The sequence below is a fragment of the Sebastes umbrosus genome, chromosome 13, assembly GCF_015220745.1.
Source record: "Sebastes umbrosus isolate fSebUmb1 chromosome 13, fSebUmb1.pri, whole genome shotgun sequence".
NCBI lineage: Eukaryota > Metazoa > Chordata > Actinopteri > Perciformes > Sebastidae > Sebastes > Sebastes umbrosus.
In genome coordinates, this window is record NC_051281.1 from 15,492,056 (window position 1) to 15,513,633 (window position 21,578).

Below are 21,578 nucleotides of genomic sequence, written 5' to 3' on the forward strand. Positions count from 1 at the left end.
ATTGTATTTATTTTGTATTTTTTATTTTATATTATTTCTAATAATAATAATAATAATGATAATAATAATGATAATAATAATAATAATATAAAATAAAAACATAATAATAATAATAATTGCATTCATATTAATATGAAACTGGGGATTATAGTTTTTTTGTTAAATTTAATTTAATTTATTTCATTCGATTAAATTAATAATGTACCTACTAAATGCTATACACAGTTCTGATATGGCCGTCTACGCATAGCACCGTGTTGCACAAAGATAATATATAATATATCTTTCTATCAGTCTGATGATGGATGGAGGCGGAAAGGTCCATAACGAGGCTATCATCAGTTACCTAGAAACAGGAAAACTAAACAACAGCATGCATGACTGTGCATGAACTGAGCTGCTTAAACTAGACCTGACTCTGCTGGATCAAATACTTAAATTAGATTAATTTACAGTCATTGCTCACACAGACTGGACTGCTTTTTCATTCATCTGTTTTTTAAATCCATATGTACCGTATACTGTGTATACTGCACTATTTTGCACTATTTTAAGTATTTTACTAGTATTAGTACTATATTAGTATCATTCTTCATGCTGGTAGCCATCAGGCTCCACAACCAAGGCTGACCCCCATATGAGAACTATGAGGACTTTAAGAACCTTAAACACGCAATGTCTGCAACCATCTTGGACTCTAACCACTGGCGCACTTTACACTTACTTTATACTATACATCCTATATACTTACTTAACACTATACATCCTCGATACTTACTTTACACTAAACATCCTATATACCACTTACTTTACACTATACATTCTATATACCACTTACTTTACACTATACATCCTATATACACTTACTTTACACTATACATCCTATATACACACTTACTTTACACTATACATCCTATATACCACTTTATGAACTGCACATATGTACATATTACATTTATTTATTGATGGACTGTACACACTATGTTCACCCATTCACTCTGTATCTTTTATATCTCTATTTATTGTTTTAAGAATTTTTGTATACCTTTACCTCTCCTGTGTTTCACTCTGTTTGCTGATGTTAATGCTTTGACACCTGAATTTCATGAATCATGAATTTGATTAATAAAGGTTCATCTTATCTTGTCTTATCTTATCATATCTTGTCTTATTTTTAACTTTTAAGATGTTTCACTATGTACTATATTAGTATCATTATTTATACTATACTATATTTAGTAACATTATTTTGAACTTTTAAGATGTTTCAAAATTTGCCTCTACAATTGCCCCTCGGGGACCAATAAAGTGAACTGAATTGAATTGAATTGAATTGAATTGAATTGAATTGGAGTGAATTGAATTGAATTGAATTGAATTGAATTGAATTGAATTGAATTGAATTGAATTGAATTGAATTGCATTGAATTGAATTGAATTGCATTGCTGCGCACTAAAGTACATTTCGGCAGCCAGCACGACGACGACGACGCAAGTATCGCGAGAAAGCGCGAGAACATGGCAACAAGACAACAAAAATAAATTAGTGGACATCAAGCCAGTGTGCATGATGGCGGCGTCGCTGCTGCTGCTGCGCCGGGACAAGAAAGCCACCGCCGCCCACCTGAAGGCAGACCTCAACCGGACCGACAACACCTCCGGGCTCCGGCAACTCCAGGAGCTGCTCGACGCGGTGCTAAACCCGGAGAAACCCCCTGCGGACACGGAGGCGCTGGACTGGTGTAAATGTCTGATCGCTGGAGGAGACGGCTTCGAGGAGTTTTGCAACACGGTCCGCTCCTATGACAACGCGACTCTCTGCGGGCTGGTCTGGACGGCCAACTTCGTGGCGTATCGGTGCCGGACGTGTGGCATCTCACCCTGCATGTCACTGTGTGCGGAGTGCTTCAATAACGGGGAGCACACGGGCCATGATTTCAACATGTTCCGGAGCCAGGCTGGCGGGGCCTGCGACTGTGGAGACAGTAATGTCATGCGAGAGACGGGGTAAGTCCAGGCTAATGCTAGGCTAAGCTAAGCTAACTAGCAGCTGAATTTGTTAAGTGTTGTATTGTTTGTTGATTTCTGTATGGATGCTCATGAAGTTAAACCCAGAGCTAAAAATGCAAAATAAATATCAAAGTTAAAAAAAAATGCAATATTGTATCTAGACTTTATGCAAATAAAAAAAATACAATATCAAAACTGTGACAATGTGTATATATACGTTTTGACTCAGTCATGCAATATTGTATCTAGACTTAATGCAAAATAAATATATATATATAAAAAAAAATATATAGACTTTATGCAAAATAAATATCAAAGTTAAAAAAAAAATGCAATATTGTATCTAGACTTTATGCAAATAAAAAAAAAAACAATATCAAAACTGTGACAATGTGTATATATACGTTTTGACTCAGTCATGCAATATTGTATCTAGACTTAATGCAAAATAAATATATATATATAAAAAAAAATATATAGACTTTATGCAAAATAAATATCAAAGTTAAAAAAAAAATGCAATATTGTATCTAGACTTTATGCAAATAAAAAAAAAACAATATCAAAACTGTGACAGTGTATATATACGTTTTGACTCAGTCATGCAATATTGTATCTAGACTTAATGCAAAATAATAAAAAAAAAAAAAAAAATATATATATATATATATATATAAAAATATATAGACTTTATGCAAAATAAATATCAAAGTTAAAAAAAAAAATGCAATATTGTATCTAGACTTTATGCAAATAAAAAAAATACAATATCAAAACTGTGACAGTGTATGTGTGTGTGTGTGTGTGACAGTGTATGACTCAGTCATACACATTCACATTTTGACTCAGTCATGCAATATTGTATCTAGACTTAATGCAAAATAAATATATATATATAAAAAAATATATATAGACTTTATGCAAAATAAATATCAAAGTTTAAAAAAAAAATGCAATATTGTATCTAGACTTTATGCAAATAAAAAAAAATACAATATCAAAACTGTGACAGTGTATATATACGTTTTGACTCAGTCATGCAATATTGTATCTAGACTTAATGCAAAATAAAAAATATATATATATATATATATATATATATATATATATAAAAAAATATATATAGACTTTATGCAAAATATTTATCAAAGTTTAAAAAAACAAAACAAAACATTAAAGAAGTAATTAATGTTTGTTGTGTCAATAAAACAAATAAAAAACAATTAATAATAATATATTGCAATATCAAAGAATAAATGTAAAAAAATATATATATAAAAACTGTGACAATAATGTGTGTATACTATTCTATTCTATTCTATTCTATTAGCTAAGTTAACTGACTTCCCAACAAGACCTGTCATAACAATACTGGCCGTTAGCTTAGCCAGTTTAGCTAGCTAGCTGGCTAAGCTAAGCTAAGCTAGCTGGCTAAGCTAAGCTAGCTAAAGGCCAGTATTGTTGTGACAGGTCTTTTTGGGAAGTCAGTTAATTTAGCTAATAACATTTCCTGATCTGCGTAGTCTGCTTCCAGATAATTCTGTGTGACAAATGCTTACAAATTACTGTCCGTCAGCAACATTTTTCCATATTACTCCTGTCATTTATTAACCCTCCACAAAGTAGCTCTGAGAGCTAGCCAGCCTGGCTAACCATAACAGTAATCATCACACTAGCAGCTGTGATAGCTATAATCTTTTATTCTTAATAATGGTAACTCACACTCTGCCTTTTATTTACTCCTCTACTTCATGTTTTTTTTTTTTTTTTTTTTTACATTTATCCTTTGGTATTGCTATATATTGTTATTAATTGTTTTTTATTTGTTTGTTTGTTTTATTGACACAACAAACATTTATTACTTCTTTATTGTTTTCTTCCATTCTTGCATGTTCTTTTTAAATATCTATATATGTAATTTGCTTAATGAATTATATATATTTTTATATATATATATATATATATATATATATATATATATATATATATATATATATATATATATATATATATATATATATATATATGTGTATATATGTGTGTATATATATATATGTTTTTGTTTTTATTTTGTTCTTTTTTTATTTTTGTTTATTATTGAATTGACGCTTTCGCAATATTGTTCCCCTGACAAGTCATGCCAATAAAGCAAATTGAATTGAATTGAAAAATTGATAGTTTTCCTCTTAGAAACTGTAATGTATGATCACAATCTAGATAAATATATTGCATGACTGAGTCAAAATGTACACACACATTATTGTCACAGTTTTGATATTGTTTTTTTTATATAAACTTTGATATTTATTTTGCATTTTCAGTTCTGGGTTGAACATCATGAGCATCCATACAGAATTCAACAAACAATACAACACTTAACAAATTCAGCGAACAGTACAACATTTAACAAAAACAGTTGTCAGGGGCAGTTAAACATGTGTATATTCTCCAACAACACGTGTTTCATGTTCCATGTAAATTATCCATTTTTCCCAGTTCTTGTCAAAGATATTGCTTTTAATTTTTTTTTGTTGGTACATCAGTTTTTCCATTGAAAGAATATCACGGACAATCTCAAACCAGTGATCTTTCCCTGGAGGTTCCGCTTTATACCAGTTTCTTGTTATAGCTTTTTTGCTGGCTATAAGGAGAATTTTTGCCAGATATCTATCTGCTCTATGCACAACCTCTTCAATGTTCCCTAGGTACATTACAGCACAATTGTTTGGAATAGCATATTCCATAATGTCATTAATATTTACATTTACATCATTCCAGAAAGGCTTTAGTTTAGTGCAGCTTAAGAAAACATGGGTATGGTTGGCCTCCAGATTGCCACAGAGCAACCAACATGGTTAGTTTTGATATTGTTATCTTGAGTAACAACATATTGTGACATCAGATTGGGTCAGCATCAAACAGCTGACTTTGCTGCTGACTGATTCATCTCAGTCAAACAGTCTGAGCAATATGAGCAAGAGTAGTTTGTGTGTCGATATGGATCACACTATGTGTATGGGCAGGGATTAAAAAAACTCCCAGATTCCTGTGATGCTCACTTAATCCCAATCATCTTTAAACCTCAACCCAATCGAATATTCAAACTATATACATTACTGTAGTCACAATTATTACATATTTTAAAAGCAAACAAAACTTAAAAATAAAATTATATTTAAACCCAACCTTGCGGTTTGGCAGGACTATTATGGAGCCTCTACTGGAATAATAATATAATTCAAACAAAAGTTGATTAATGAACAAGAGAGAGAGAAATGTCGAGTCTGATCTTTACGAGTGGTCTGCAACATCAACATTTGTTTTTCTTCTGACAGGTTCTGCAGACGGCATCGGTTGAGAACGGGGGAGAATATCCCCTCAATACCTCGAGACCTTCTCTTGATGTCTGAGATGGTTCTTCCTCGCTTTATCCTGTGTATCATACAGTATCTGAGAGACGGATACATTGAAGCAGGTGAAAACACTCATGACAACAGTCTTCACTTTATTAAGACGTGAGATAATATACTTTGGCCTACTGACCATCTTGAACAATAGCTGTAACCATGAAAAAATACTAAGGCTGTCAGTGGATTAAAACATTTAATCGCGATTAATGGCATGATTGTCCATAATTAATCGCGATTAATTGCAAATTAATCACACATTTTTTATCTGTTCAAAATGTACCTTAAAGGTAGATTTGTCAAGTATTTAATACTATTATCAACATGGGAGTGGGAAAATATGCTTGCTTTATGCAAATGTATGTATATATTTATTATTGGAAATTAATTAACAACACAAAACAATGACAAACATTGTCCAGCAACCCTCACAGGTACTGCATTTAGCATTAAGTCGACAAGTCGCAAGTTGCGTTAATGTGTTAAAGAAATGAGTGTCCTTAAAATGAATTTGTGGTAACGTGTTATTATCGCGTTAACTCTAAAAGCCCTAAAAAATAGTTTTAAATGTGTCTGTGTCTTTCAGAAACCGAGGATCAAATGTATTCCATAATCTTTCATTTGCATTGATATTTTTTATATGATTTGGATGTCCTGTTGCTTCATATCAAATGCAAAACACTTGAGCTGCTGTGCAAGCTGGTTACCAGTGTGTTATACAACTGTTTACATAAAATATGATGTTTACAAAGTTCTGAGTCTGATATATCTCTTATCTTGCTTTACCAGACACCTCAACTGAGAGAGATCTACAGAAAGTTCTGCAGCAGCTGGAACCTCAGATCTCCTTCCTTGAGGAGCTCACGAAGATGGGCGGCGCAATGAGGACTGTACTGACAAAGATCTTGACCAATCAGCAAACATTCAAGGAGTTGAGCATGGGTAAATATCTATACTAGAGTTTTTATGTTAGACCAACAAAGGTTGATAATTATCAAGCATTGCCATACCACAGAGTTTTAGTGGTTTCTTTCTTGGTTTTTGGAAATATTTTTAAATTATTGAAGTAATGTTATTGTGTTGTTGTTTCTTTATTGTCACGCCTATGAACATTTTCAAAACTTGAAATAAAAACAAAATACTGCAATTTATAACTTTTATTGCTGAAATATAAAGAAATGTTTTTTTGGTCTGTGTTTTTATCTAAGCCTTGCATAACCTAATCCAGGTCTCCTTTGCTAGAAATCCTGCACATTTGCTTATGATAAAGCTTTCTTTCCTTTGAGATTTTGACATAAAGTAATTGTTGCATTTCCTGTTTTGCTTCACTCTTGCAGGCCAAGAGGAGAATTTGTATGCTAAAAAGAACTATGACAAGTATTTGTCAGCCTTGCAGAATTCAGGTCTTGTTTCTATGGAGGAGAAAGCCCAAGGTGCTACTGGTGATGTCGCTGTTGGTGCTGAAGGAGGTGCAGGAGCGATGGTCCTATTGGGTAAGATAACCATTGCATTTTATATGAAACATATTTTCATTTACCATCTGTCAGCCATTGAATATGGCTTTAAATCTGTTTTGAAATTCTTGATAATTTGCATTATTTCTTTTACGAGTCTAAGCCCTGCAGGTGCCAGAAATGACAAGTTATTGCTTGGACTTTTCTTTCAAACTTTATCCCAGAGCACCACAGTCCTGTGAACTTGCAGTAACTACTTTCTCTAACACTTTTGACACACAGTTTACTTGGACTGCCTACATCATAGCTATTAGTGCTGCACAATTTTGAAAAAATATCTAATTGCGATTATTTTGACTGATTTTGCAATTGCAATATGATTTGTGATATTAGAGGGAATGATCATTTTTACATCATTATTCTCATTTTCATTGAAAAACATATAAAAACTATTATGGTGTGTTTTTGTGGGGATCTATACCAAACAAAGATGTTTTCTTAAGTCTGTAGAATATGATGTGTAAGGCTAGGACATCTCTGCAGAACCAACATTTTTATTTTAAAATGATATTTTCTCCTCACATTTCTCCTTTAACAAATATTGCGATTTGAACAAATACTGCGATTTGAAAAGTGCAGTAGGTCATATTGCAATTTCGATCAAATTTTGATTAATTGTGCAGCCCTAACAGCTATTCCAGATAGTATTCATGTATGAAATCATTAGGTAAAGATAAGCAAATAAAGTATATCTCCAAACAGCTCAGACCTCAGCACTTATTTCTTGAGAAATCAAACTTTTCATACATGATTTTCAAGGAATTAGAAAGTGTGTCACAGCCTATTTTAAGTTACCCATGTTGAATATTGCTGTTTGAACAAATTGTCAGTTTTGCAAATTGTGATATCTGCATGTGTTTGTCCAGCGGCTTAAGATGCTGCTAATGGCTACTTGTGGCTAAATGTTTTTCTTGGTTTTCTTAGCAACCAGCGCACCAGGGAGCCCAGATGAGTCTAATAAAGAGGTATGTGCCAGCATCACGTATAGAGTAATTAACCAATTTTAACCATTTTCAACTCAAAGTCTAGTTTAGGGTCCAAAAGATTATTAAGGATGTTTTTACTAATATATGAATCATTTTGTCTGTTAAAGGAACAATATGTAGTACGTCTGACATCTAGCGTTTTAAAATGGGTAACTGCAGTCCAAATTCAAAACATTGGAGCTGTGGCTCATCTGCTCCTCCGATGTGACTGATAGCAGTTAGCATGTATTAGCATCACATCGTTAGCATCTGGCCAGCAGTAACGTTAGTCAGAATCACAGCTGTGTGTCTCAAATACTCGCTGCCTTGATAACCCAGCCCCACACGGCCCACAGAGAGATGTGCCGAGGCTTTTCAGGTCGGATAGAATCTAACTTTAACGTTATCTCTGTTGATCCGGTTCGTTTGCTTGCTTCCATGGCTGCAGAAGGCTTTGTTTGCGTGCCAGTTTGTTTCATATGTGGCAACGGGGTGTTGAAATTGGCAGTGGACGGGATCACACCGGCCAAAACAAAAACGGACATTCCGCACCAGAATGTAAATTTCAAAGGAGAACATACTGGCTGTAGCATTGTTGTCGGAGAAGACAGTATTTCAATTTTGCATGTTTCCTTAATCTCTGATGACATATATCATGGTAATTTTATGATTTATTAGAGTAAATATTTTACATATTGGTTCTTTTAATGTAAAACAAAATTGCACCTCACAAGTGACCAACGCCTACATAGATGTCTTATCCAACAATCCAAAAATATTCAGTTTGTTTGTAGATTTTTAGTTTTTCACTTGATACATAATTAAATGATTAATCGATTACCTAAATGGTGTTGCTGTTTTTTCCTCAACATTTCAGGTTAGTCTTTTTCAATTTGATATGACTGAAGAGTAACTGTTAAACATTTTGTAAAAGTGTTGGTTGAAATTTGTGTTGATGTTTTTTTTTCCTCTCAGGAGGACCAAGATGCAGGACAGTCTGTTGGACAAAGGAAGAGGGTTAAGCTGAGCAGCAGTACCAAAGGTGAGTGTAAAGAAAATATAATGCATTAGTATATGTTAAATGATACGGCCATCTTATTTTGTGCCTTTTCTGCCCTCAGACCCGTGTATTATTGAATCTCTGAAGCATAAATGCTTCCTCGAGGAGTTGCTGTTTTGGACAATAAAATATGAGTTTCCTCAGAAGATGGTCACTTTCCTACTAAACATGTTACCAGATCAAGATTACAAGGTATTTTGTCTTTCATGTTAACATTTTTTATCACTTTATATGCATGTCTGGCCTTTTGTTGTAATATAATCTCTTTTCACGTCATGGCATATACTCGGGTAATTAAAAAATGATGCTTGTCATATAGAGTATATTAGGTTTTGAAATTAAAAATGGAATCCTCCTCTTAAAAACGACAGCATCATAACAGAAAGCCTTAATTGTGTCATGGGCTTTTCTCCTCTTCTCTGGCAGATCACTTTTACAAAAACATTTGTTCAGCATTATGCATTCATCATGAAAACACTGATGAAAAGCCACGAGTCAGATACCATGTCCAACCGCATTGTACATATTAGTGTGCAGCTGTTTAGCAACGAGGAGCTGGCTCGACACGTGACGGAGGAGTGTCAACTGCTGGACATAATGGTCACAGTTCTCCTCTACATGATGGAGAGTTGCCTTATTAAAAGTGAACTTCAGGGTAAGTTGTCCAGATGTGTCAGATGTCTAATTATTTTTTATTTAACACACCTCGCCACACTTGAAAGAGGTTCTGTAAAGAATGAAGCAGCAGGTGGCTGATGTGATACTCAGTTTTGATCACCACACCACACGTGAACAGCATGAGATTTTCTGACTAGTTTTTTTAGAAGTGATTGCTGACATTGCAGACTGATCATGAACTTCTCTGGCAGTATGCATGATGAAACTGTTGCTTTACCAAATTGAAATTCACGTTCGAAGATGGAGCTTTAATGTCACAACTCAAAATGTCAAATTGTATGCAATTATTTAAGAGATCTGCGATTATGGATTGGGCCACAAGGTATGGATGACATGACCAGGAGGTCATTATTATACATGAATGGTTCATGATTTACTCTATATTCATAAAGACTGCACACTCTCATTTTTAGTAGCACAAATCGGGTACATGAAGCCTGTGAAAAAGTTATAGGAAGGAAAAACTGGACTGCTTTCAAAAGAGCAAACTGCAGCTGTTGATTTTGCTTTGTATGTTCAATTACTCTCAGTGCAGAAAAAACATGCACAGATGTTTCATCCCTCTAGCCTTTCTCATTGTGCAGGCTCTGGGTGAAATGAGCTTGAATTTTAAATTTATTTGTGCAGTCCTTTTTTTATAAAAAACTGCAGACAAAATTGTTACCCTGTAAGGTAGCCAGGTGTTGAGTTGTGCAACTTTCAAGTGTATTGTCTTTCTCCACATATTTGTCCCTTTCTTTTTGTTTTTAAATGACAAAGTGAACCATTAACTTAATGTCTGTGTGTTTCCTTGTCTCTTGTTTTTTTTAATTTCTCTTTAGATGAAGAGAACAGTCGCCATGTTGTGGTGAACTGCAGCGAGGCTCTGTTGAAGAACAACACCTACTGGCCATTAGTTAGTGATTTTATTAACATCCTCTCACACCAAAGTGTAGCGAAAAAGTTCCTGGAGGACCATTCATTGTTGATGCTGTGGATGAGCTTTGTGTCATTTTTCCAAGGTAAGTCATAGTTGGATAGGTAAATGGCATATTCAAAGCAATTTGTTGCCCATGCATCAATTTTGTAAAACATTTTCCACAATAAATATTAACTTTGAATGCAGAACTAAGTATCTAGGAGAGATACTCTGAGTGCTCTGCTGTATATCTACCTTTTGATAATTCAGATTAGAAATTTGACAACTGAGACAAATGGTCATGAAGCAGGTGTTGCTCTTGGATCCAATAGCATCCTCTCTGTGACCCATGAGGTCAAGCATAACACTCAGACTTTATATAGCAACAGTATGCTTAATCACACAGACGGACCTCACTTGTCCTCTACTGATAATGCCTCAGAAAAAAGTGTATGACTCTGTCTCTGGATCAGGATTGTGGTTAGCACTACTCACTTGCCATGTCTACTCTACCACCACAGCCCTAAAAATAACACTCACCCTTGCACAGTGGGCTGGAGTATCCTCTTGCTGACTTAATGTGCACAGTGTCACTGTTACATTGTATGCTTGTCTGCTGCACTGCTCCTGCTTTAAATTCTGGTGTTTAATACTGATTTATTTCATCACACATTTGATTTCTAAGAATAGAAAAATATTTGCTTATATGGTGACACACATATAAACAGACATTTTGATATGTGCAAGAACAAAACATATATTTAGGGTTAAAGAGGTCTTCACTGAATTATCACAAGGTTCACACTGTGGTTTTTAAATTGATTTCTCATATGAGCATTACAAAGCCATGTAACGTGGTGACTGTCTAACCGTTTAAACCATTTCCTGCTGTGATAGGTATGAACCTGAATAAGCGGGAGTTGAATGAGCACGTGGAATTTGAGTCTCAGACATACTATGCAGCATTTGCAGCAGAGCTTGAGGCCTGTGCACAACCAATGTGGGGTCTCTTAACACACTGCAAAGTCAAAGTAAGTCCTGCCTTTACACTCTCACACACATTTCCTGTGTGTAGTCCTGATGATCTGGAGTGATGGAACATGCATCTCAAGCATCCTGTGCTGCACGCACCTACTGTCTAACCCTATATCGATGTTAAACATAAATTGTCTGTTAACAGGAGACACAGGAATATACTAAGACTGTGGTACGCTACTGCTTGGAGACCCTGCAGATCTGGTTTGATGCCATTGGCTTCATTGACGAGGTACATTTCAAATCCAAACCACTGTGTTTACAAGCAAGCTTTCTCCCCACAACCCTGTTTCTCATGGCTCTTATTTCTGTTATAGCCTGCCCCAAATCAAGTGACATTTCACCTGCCACTGCACCGCTACTATGCCATGTTCCTCAGTAAGGTATGTCAGAGGCTCTCATCTCTTAAGACATGACTCTGCAGTATATTCTTGTGTGTTTTTAATTGTTTGGTTGAAAATTCTCAGGCTGTAAAGTGCCAAGGCCTGGACCTGGACAGCCTCCTGCCTGACCAAGAGATGCTGATGAAGATCATGGTGCATCCACTCCAAATCCAGGTATAACACTAGATGCCCATAAACAGATGTGGTTTATATTCATATATATAACCCCTCCAAGTCTGTAGCCACATGTTAACTAAAACTTTGCTATGTATGGCTAAAGGCATGCCTGTCAGAGATCCACAGCAACATGTGGGTCAGGAATGGTCTGCAGATCAAGGGACAGGCTATGACCTACGTGCAGTCACACTTCTGCAACTCCATGATTGATCCAGACATCTATCTGCTCCAGGTTAGTATTGCTGTATAACTCATATACTGTTATTGATTATATACAATAATCAATATTTAAATTTTTTTATTCCTATCTGAATTTCTCTGTCTTTATTCGTTTATTTTACAGGTTTGTGCATCAAGACTAGATCCTGACTACTTTATCTCAAGTGTCTTTGAGAGGTAAGCTCCAACTCCAACTCCTACACATGCATTCTTATAATAATTCACATTTTTAATGCAACACAGCTTAGAAGCATTGTATACGCTGTCTTCTCTCACACAGATTCAAGGTGGTCGACCTGTTGACGATGGCGTCTCAGCATCAGAACGCTGTGTTGGACTCTGAGCAGGAGAGGCCGATGCTTGAAGGAGCACTGACCTTCCTGGTCATATTGACAAGCCTTCGCGTTCATTTGGGTAAGTGGTAAAACAGAGGATGCACACAGTCTACAGAGTAAGAAATTAACAAATCGATTGCAATATAATAAAATATGCCAATATAATAAAATAAGGCTATGAAAAAATAAAACTGCATTATTTTAAAGGAACTGTGTTCACAGGCAAACTATTATTTAAACAGACTAAAAGACACAACATCCTATTTGCTTAACCCCACAGCCTACACTCTTAAGTTTTACTAATTGGTATTTAATGTCTGGCTACAATCTTTGTCAGTTTTTCTTTACATTCTACTTCTCACTCTCACTAACAGGGATGACGGATGATGAGATCCTTCGAGCTGAGATGGTCTCACAGTTGTGTATGAATGACCGTACACACAGCGCGCTGCTAGACCTTGTATCCTTCAATACAAATATGTTAAAGAGAAACTCTATTCAGGTCATCCATGGCAATCTTTTTCCTCAAGAGTGTTTTCTTAGATTCCTGAGAATCCCAACCCAAAGAGTGGCATTGTTCCAGGGAGCTGTAGTTTTGAGGAGATGCTGTCTGCTGTGGCTGACTTCAAAGCACCAGTGTTTGAGCCTGGAGGTTCCATGCAGCAGGGCATGTACACACCAAAAGGTAGGAATGTTAAACTTTGTGGTGAAGATGAAGGAATGATTTACAAACAGTCCATTGTAACAAGTATGAAAGGTTTAATGGAGGATGTCACAGAAGTGGCTTTTGTGGTTATGCTGACTAGCTGGCTGTCAGGCTTTGATATTAGTTATTAGGTATAAAGGCCACAGGACTTAGACAGTGAAATTTCTGAACTGAGATGCTGAACGCTCTCTGTTTTTTTGTGGCATCTGCACAGTGGGGTTTGTTTCTGCAGGACACCGTGAACCCCAGATATATTTGTCTACTGCCCTCCACTGGCCAACAGTAATGTTAGCAGTAACAAGGACTGCAATGTGTTGGGAATTGGGAGAAAATGGGGAAAAATCTGCAAATTAATTTAAAGGTCCCACATTATGCTCATTTTCAGGTTCATACTTGTATTCTGTGTTTCTAATTAGAACATGTTTACATGCTCTCATGTTAAAAAAAGCCTTTATTTTCCTCAGAGTGTCTGCCTGAATATGCCTGCATTTACCCTCTGTTTGATACACTCTGTTATAGCACATTTCAACAGAATTGCATTGCTAGGCAACAGCTTGGGTTCATGTTTACTTCCCGTCAGCTGATGTCATTCACATACACTACAACAGGAAATAAATTGGGACACATTTAGAATGTTTACGTTAAATGGTATAAATATAGTAGATTTGTGACATCACAAATGGTCAGAAATCCTGACCGCTTGTTTCAAACGCACAGTTTCAGAATTTGGGCTGTGTGTATTTTTCCATGAATGGAGCGTTTCGATACTTTCACAGTATTTATTATAGCACTTAAACCTGCTTTACAATAAAAAAGACAATATGGGACCTTTAAAATTGGTATAGTGTGCCATGTCATATTAAGCAAATGACTGGGCTGTATCTCCTGCTTGAATTGTTTTGATATTGTATTGCACATAATAGAAACAAACTAATGCTCAATGCCTACTTATAGGTAGATATGTAGATGTCTGACAAAACCCACCAAGAGGGAATACATGTAATGTATTGTATTACAGACCACACACTTTATATTCCAAATTATGAGTAGAAATTAGTAAAAATTATGAATATGAGGCCTTGAGCATTAGATCTGTCCTCAGCAGACCACTAGGGGGCAGGCTTACACCACTTACATGGAGAAGGTGAAAATAGGCAGAAAGTGAATCAATGTCACTTTGTACCAGAGGTTGCAAAACATTTCTCTCCCTTTTTCTAAAATAGCGGAGGTGTGGGAGAAGGAGTTTGACCCCATCATGGTCGTTCTCAGAACGGTCTATCGGCGTGACGTCCAATCAGCAATGGACAGATACTCAGCATTGTAAGTTAACACTGTTGCCTTGATTTCCCCAATTAAATAGTTTGTTTATATGATTTAGATATGTGATAAACAGTGAATTTCATTAAAACATTTCTATCACTATATCACATATTGTCCTTGCATTTTGCTCGACGGTATTCCATTCGTTGGTCAGAGTATCCATGTTCAGTCACCCTGACAAAACCAACCCGCATCATGCTCTGTTCAGTGTCGTAGGGTCAACTCTCTCACCTATCCATGAAAGGACATGATAAGGAAGGTCAGGTCTACTGGGTGCTCAAGTTGGTTCCAATTAGATAGCTGTCTAGAAAAATCAATATTTCAGTCTAAATTGTAATAGAATTGAGGAAATCTTTCTTGTTTGATTATGGTACAGACGTCTCCCAAGACAAACGTGTCCATGGAGGTGAAGGAGATACCTCGGGGTTAATTTTCTTTAAGGTCGCTGGAACGTGTGAAGATGCTAATTATATCGAAAGGGTCTCTCACTGAGTGCGTCTGTGTTTGAAATAGTAGTTGGGAAGATAACCTTTTTATAATGGGATTTTAGGCTTTCTTTGGTGTAGCTTGAAAGTAGATAATTGTCCTTCTTTCACATAGACTCTACGCTTTTCTAGGCCAGTTTTTGTGTTCTAAACCAGACGAAACTAAAGCGTATTTCTCCTTGAAACATATTGAAGCTGCCATTGCCACCTTCAGAGTCTGATACCAGCCTCATGTTGCTCATTCACGCTGTTTGAATATGATGGATTGCCTGTCAGGCTGGCCCTGGTTTTATATAACAATGATCCCATCATCACTAATAGAGTGAGCGACTGTGCTGCCTGTCGGCTGCTCTGTTGCATAGACTAAAACCTTTTGTACAGTGAATTACTCTGAACAATGTAAGGTGTCACTTCATCAAACTCTTATTTCTCTCATCGTCTTGCTTTATGTTGAAATACAACCACTCTGTTGTATGTAAGCTAGCTCACGCCCTTATGGGTGTGGTAATTACTATGTTCTGTGTGCTACTGATTGTTCCTCTGATATTTTCTTTCTTGTTGATGTCACCTAGTTTAAAACAGTCTGGACTTCACACCGGCAACCCATGGCCACCTTACAAAGAGAGGACTCCTCTGCATCCGTGTTACAAAGGCCTAATCAAGCTGTTGCACTGCAAGACGCTGCACATTGTGATATTCACTCTCCTTTACAAGGTGAGCCTTTTAACAACTGTATTCATGTGGTATAATACAGGGCTGCCCTTGCATCTCAATTTACTCCTTGAGCTAAATTAGAAGCGCTTCTGTTTGCCATATTTAATTGGTGTACATGTAATATCACTTGGCAATTAATTGATGTTGATATTTTACAAGATATTGGTAAAATACCGGACAGTCCAAGGAGAGAAGGTGCAGCACAAAATGAGACCACCACATAGTGTTCATGAGGCATAATGTAGAATCAAAAAGACAAGCACTGACAGGCAAACAATTCTTTAATCGTATCTAGGGATGTCATGATCCCAGAAATGTAATATTCGATACCAATATCAGTGAAATGCCATGATTCTTGATACCCAATTTGATACTGCGGTAAAAACAAAACAGTAAATCCCATGTACTTCAACATACACTCCTTTTATTACTGTTCGTATACTGTTTTTTGCTAATTTATTATTAATTCCTGATTATCCTCCTCAAGTTTCGTGCCAAAAACTAAATTTTTACAATTACATTTGAACACATCATGATAATGTTATAATTTACCTTTACCCAATACTGATTTTTACTGAATACCTCCGTATATTAGCTGTTAGCTCCGTTATTTAGATCTGTTGTTCACAATGTAGCATTATCAAGGAAATTTTCAATCATCCCCTGGACAACAGGATGTCGTTGGTCTCAAGCCCTGATCCGCAAAACGGATACGTCACGTGTTCAGAATTTTGGCAACGACTTGGTACCGAAGTTTTGGTTCTTGTGACATCCCTAATCGTAACAACAGTGGCATAGTTGGCGTCAGAGGGGGATAATATGTGTCTGTTCTTCGGTAAAAACTAATAGTTTGATTTGTTCTAGATATGGATGGATCACCCGAACATGTCGGAGCATGTGCTGTGCATGGTGCTGTACCTGATTGAGCTGGGCTTGGACAACCAGGTTCAAGACAACAAGGGGGATGAGGTGAGATATGGGTGTTTGAGTTAAAACCACGCTGTCCAGACTTCCAGTGTCCACCAGTGTCTTACAGGATCTTATGCTTCCAGGAGCCTTGCATTGAGGAGCACTGCCATGACAGCTGGTTCCCAGGCACAAACCTGCTCTCCAATCTGCACCACGTCATCAACTTTGTGAGGGTTCGGGTTCCTGAGACGGCTCCTGAAGTGAAGAGAGAGGCCCCTCCCAGCACCAGCACTGAAGCTTCTTCTTATGGCCAGGTAAAAGGTAGCTCTGCCTGTTGGCTGAGCTGGATTGCAGTACCATTAATTATAGTGCGATGTCACTGTAATAAAAACAACTGGAAGTGAAACTTCTGGTGGCTATACGGACTGCAAGTGCTGGGGAAAAAAGCTGAACATCTAAATGCTCAATACCTAAATGCTCAACAGCAAGATATTTTTCTCAGGAGATCCAAGCTAAAAGGCTAATGATTATTGGACTTGAATTCATCCGGTGTCCACAAACACACTCCCAATGCCAATGTTGCTGTGTATCTGCTGGATTGTATCTGCAGGCAATTGTCTGCTTAAAGGTTAACACTTGATAATTGAAGAGCATGCCAGGCCTGTGTTGCTGTCGATCTTGTTTTGTATCTTTTTGTCCTCCAGCGGTCGATGGACCAGCACAGTGCCGGTCAGGCATGGTTTCCACTCGTTAAGTTTGGCACACAAAACAATACATGGCGCTTATGCTGGCTTGAATTGATGGCTCTGTGCTGCAAGTTAACAAAATATCATGTGTACCAACAGCATCATAAACAATATAGATTCATAAACACTTATTTCACATGGCATGCAGTGGCTGAATCTAAATAGAAAAGGTGCTGTAGTGTCTCCAATTACTCTTATAGGCTGTGAAAAGATAGGATTTGATCCACCTGCTGCTATTTGATTATCAGCTGATAGGGACTAATCATTATACCTGCTGCCTCATATGCTTTCATTCCATTCACCTAAGTTTCACCACCCTTGCTACTACATAACAAGCAGCACACCAGCAGACCAAAGGGAGCATAGCCAAAGACATGGTCCTGTCATCAGTGTGAGGTTGCCAAGCAACCAGTGGAAACTACAGGAAGTGATTGCTCCCGGCCAAGAAATATTCCGCAACTTAGTAGTGTAAACAGTTTTTTCCCCTTCAGATTTTGAAGAAGTTCACATATCAGACTTCAAGAGAAAGTTTTGGGTCACATCCCTTAAAGGAATAGTTAGGATTTTTTTTTAAGTGGGGTTGTATGAGGTACTTATCCATAGTCAGTGTATTACCTCCAGTAGACGCTGGTGGTCACGCCTCTGGCTCTGAGAAACGGACAGGAGTACCGGCACAGGAGCAAAGCAATGTACTGCAGCTGCAAAACGTATTTTAACCACCTACTAGAAAGGCCAGCCTAAGAAAAATCAATATCAGTTTAAGCGTACTCTATATTTAGAATATTTTCTGACTGGGAACTGAACTGAAAGTGAAACTATCTACGTATACTGTTTTTGTCAATCTGCTGGCTTTGCAGAGAGCATAGATAAGTTTCAGTTAGGTTCCCTGTCGGAAAAGGCTGTCTGACGGTGGTGAAAATATTCTAAATACGACATAAACTTGAATGGATATTGATAATTTTTAGGTGAGCCTTTCTTTTAGGTGGCTAAAATACATTTTGCTGCCGTCTCCATCCACATCAGTACATTGCTTTGGTTCCGTGTCGGTACTCCTGTGTGATTCTCCAAACTGGGGGCATGCCAACCGTCATCTACTGTAGGCAATACACTGACTATGGATAAGTACCTCATATAACCCCACTTCAAAAAATCCGAACTATCCCTTTTAATGAATAATTTCTGGTCCAACATCCATATTTCATTTTGGATGCATAACCATGCTTTTTGGTACAGACATTCATGGTCTCTATAGTGATAAATCCTAGTGACTTTGGTGCTCTGCTGACTTCTTTGAGTTCTGCCCTGACATGCATAGGATTTATTTATCACTCTTGCATTGTTTGTCTGGTACCTTCATGTTCCCCTTTCATTTCATTGCTATTATTGTTGTTCGTTTTGCTGTACTTGCTCCACAGAACTCCAGGCGTCTTACAGGGAATTGGAGAGAGGTAGTTATCTACATCCATTTCTATAAAAAGGCTGATGGCTTTGATGCCACTAGCAGCTGTGTTTGTCTACTTTTTATCTTAATAATGAAAGTATTTCTTTGCACACGTTTGTTTTGTGCTTTTCAAAGGGGGTCTGCCTTGGTGTGTTATGGAGTGTGTGTATAATGCTGCGCTTCAGCAGTTTCCCTACCTCTTGACTGCCGAAACTAATTACATGTGAAATGCAGGTTTGGGTAAACGCTTTTTAACCGCATGTCAGTATGATTGATGTCGCCTTGACTAGGCTGTATTGTGTATGTTTATTTAACAGTGCAGCTCTGGTCCTTTTTGTCAGGTCAGGTCATGGCTTGCGTGCCCATCAGGATGATTTGAATTTTATCCAGGAATATGGTTGTTCTGAGTGCTATCAGCACAGGTATTCATGAAACGTCAGCTGGAATCTTATAATGGACATTTAATTTGACTTTTATGTGTATTGTGCTTGTCTGACTATGGTAATGAATCACCCCTCCAATCCATCAAAGTCAATCAGACTACTAGTGATGTCATTTTAGGACGTTGTGTTTGAGCTCAAAGGCAGATCTGCCAAAGCACCCAGATGCAGGTGGAATGAAGGGATGCTGTCACAAGAGTTTTCTCTTTATCCGTTTTCATATTTTGCTGATGTGATGTGGGCTTAATACTTGAAATGTTGTGTGCTGTGACAAATTTTGCCTGTGTGGGACATAATTTATTTATGTACCACATGTGTTTACAGTGTGTCCATATAGCTTTAATCATAGGGCATGGCATTAATGCTGCCAGACTTGGGTGTTGGATCACCCATACAAAAACAAATGTTCTTGTGATTAGGGCTGCAACTGACATTTTTATTTTTTTAGTTTTCTTAAAATATTACTCAAACCGATTAATCGATTATCAAAATAGTTTGCTATTGATTTAATAGTCGACAACTTATCGATTAATCGTTGCAGCTCTAGTCGTGATGTTGTAAGGCGTTTCACACAAAAATGTTCACCAAATATGTACTCTCATGGAAATGAGTAAAATGTAAAAAAAAAATTCTCTGTTTTCTTAGAACCTGCGTGAAGCTCAGGTGTTCAGCCTTGTAGCGGAGCGGAGGAGGAAGTTCCAGGAGATAATCAACCGCAGCAACACTGAAGCCACCCAGGTCGTCAGGCCCAAGAGCTCCTCAACACGCTGGGTCCCACCAGGCACTCCCCCTCAGCTGGTGACAGAGATCCTGGAGATCCGGGAGAGCATGCTGTCCCTCCTCATCAAGCTCCACCAGAAGCTGTCGTCCAAGCAGAACTCTCTGTCGGCTTCCTGGCTGGAGGATATGGACACGAGTCGTCACACTCATGGAGACGGCATCACAGCCATTGAGCGCATCCTCACCAAGGCAGCCGCGCGCAGCTGCCAAATCAAGCGTAGCATCCAGGACATTTGTGGAAAGGTGTGTCCTCCTGTGCCACCAAAGAAGAACAGTCCCTCTGACAAGAAAACCATGGATAAAGAAGAGAGGTAACATAATCGTGTAGTTTTCCTTTGTTAAATAACATATTCGCCACTATGGATTTACTTTTGCACAGCTCCGTGCTGCATATTAATATTGCTCATTATCACTTTGCAGTGGTTGTGCATTGATATTGTGGCCATATAGCTATCTTAAAATAGAGTTGTCATCATTTGTGTTATTATATTTAAGACATATCTATATATTTTTGCTTATAACACTACAAGAAATTTGTCACAGTACAGTTGCAACAGCTCAAAGCGCCAAGTCATGTGTGCAAGCACAATCAGTGTGTACAGTATCCACATTGCCATATGTGTTGTCATTAACAATGTATATCTTTGCACCACCATGAAAATGGGGTCCACTGGCTGTTTCGAAAAATCAAGTCAAACTCGGTGGGTTTTGACTCTCCATCTCACATTCACCCACTAGTCCGTGCCTCCCATTTCCCTCCTCTCTAATGATGATGGAATGGGCTATAACAGTTTAATAATTGCCTTCTTTTGGGGTTGGCTTCACCCCACAGACAAAGGTAAAGGTAGAAGATCTCCCATTCACACCAACTAGTGCTGTTTCCAAGGCAACCGTCAGGCAGCCGTGCGGTCAGTGGCAGCGAGAAGTGAGAAGCTGCTGCCCATTCCTCATGCTGGTTGTCGGCACCCCTGAAGCCATCAGTGAAAACTATTGAGCTGTGACGCTCCTGTCAGCATTTGTTTATGTCATCTTATTAGGGACTTAATTTACAGTCAGCTCTCGCCCTGTAAGTCTGCAGAGTGGGGCTCAACCCGCCATATTAGTTCAATAATCAACCTTTCCAACTTTTATAACACAGCCTTGTTAAAATCAGACATGCTGTGTATTGAACAGTATTTCCGGCTACATGGGAGAATCTGTTGCACATGCTGTGGGTGATCAGGGGAAACATGCCTCGCACAACAGACATGCTTATTCCCATGTGACTGTAATGTATTTGTGAAGTGGAAGTGCAGTGATTAATGTTCTTAAATGGAGCAAGTCGGTGCCAGGAACTTATTATCTGGAGCAGAAGTT

General features: G+C 37.6%; 1 protein-coding gene across 3 annotated transcripts in view; it reads left to right on the forward strand.

Annotated features, from left to right (window-relative positions):
* Window positions 1-1,523: 1,523 nt before the first annotated feature.
* The window catches only part of ubr3 (ubiquitin protein ligase E3 component n-recognin 3), a 46,627-nt gene continuing 26,572 nt past the window's right edge, over window positions 1,524-21,578 (forward strand). The window contains exons 1-24 of one of the 3 annotated variants that reach the window (XM_037789262.1): window positions 1,524-2,007; window positions 5,346-5,485; window positions 6,207-6,359; window positions 6,755-6,910; window positions 7,856-7,896; window positions 8,872-8,938; window positions 9,018-9,148; window positions 9,383-9,611; window positions 10,456-10,635; window positions 11,430-11,563; window positions 11,713-11,799; window positions 11,885-11,950; window positions 12,035-12,124; window positions 12,231-12,359; window positions 12,471-12,523; window positions 12,627-12,760; window positions 13,056-13,141; window positions 13,225-13,366; window positions 14,611-14,707; window positions 15,765-15,906; window positions 16,771-16,875; window positions 16,959-17,129; window positions 18,977-19,009; window positions 20,088-20,533. In XM_037789262.1, coding sequence (XP_037645190.1) covers window positions 1,568-2,007; window positions 5,346-5,485; window positions 6,207-6,359; window positions 6,755-6,910; window positions 7,856-7,896; window positions 8,872-8,938; window positions 9,018-9,148; window positions 9,383-9,611; window positions 10,456-10,635; window positions 11,430-11,563; window positions 11,713-11,799; window positions 11,885-11,950; window positions 12,035-12,124; window positions 12,231-12,359; window positions 12,471-12,523; window positions 12,627-12,760; window positions 13,056-13,141; window positions 13,225-13,366; window positions 14,611-14,707; window positions 15,765-15,906; window positions 16,771-16,875; window positions 16,959-17,129; window positions 18,977-19,009; window positions 20,088-20,533 — 3,452 coding nt within the window. In that variant the 5' untranslated portion in view covers window positions 1,524-1,567. The remainder of the gene's footprint in view (window positions 2,008-5,345; window positions 5,486-6,206; window positions 6,360-6,754; window positions 6,911-7,855; window positions 7,897-8,871; window positions 8,939-9,017; window positions 9,149-9,382; window positions 9,612-10,455; window positions 10,636-11,429; window positions 11,564-11,712; window positions 11,800-11,884; window positions 11,951-12,034; window positions 12,125-12,230; window positions 12,360-12,470; window positions 12,524-12,626; window positions 12,761-13,055; window positions 13,142-13,224; window positions 13,367-14,610; window positions 14,708-15,764; window positions 15,907-16,770; window positions 16,876-16,958; window positions 17,130-18,976; window positions 19,010-20,087; window positions 20,534-21,578) is intronic. The other 2 variants (XR_005209492.1, XM_037789263.1) reach the window with 2 other exon arrangements.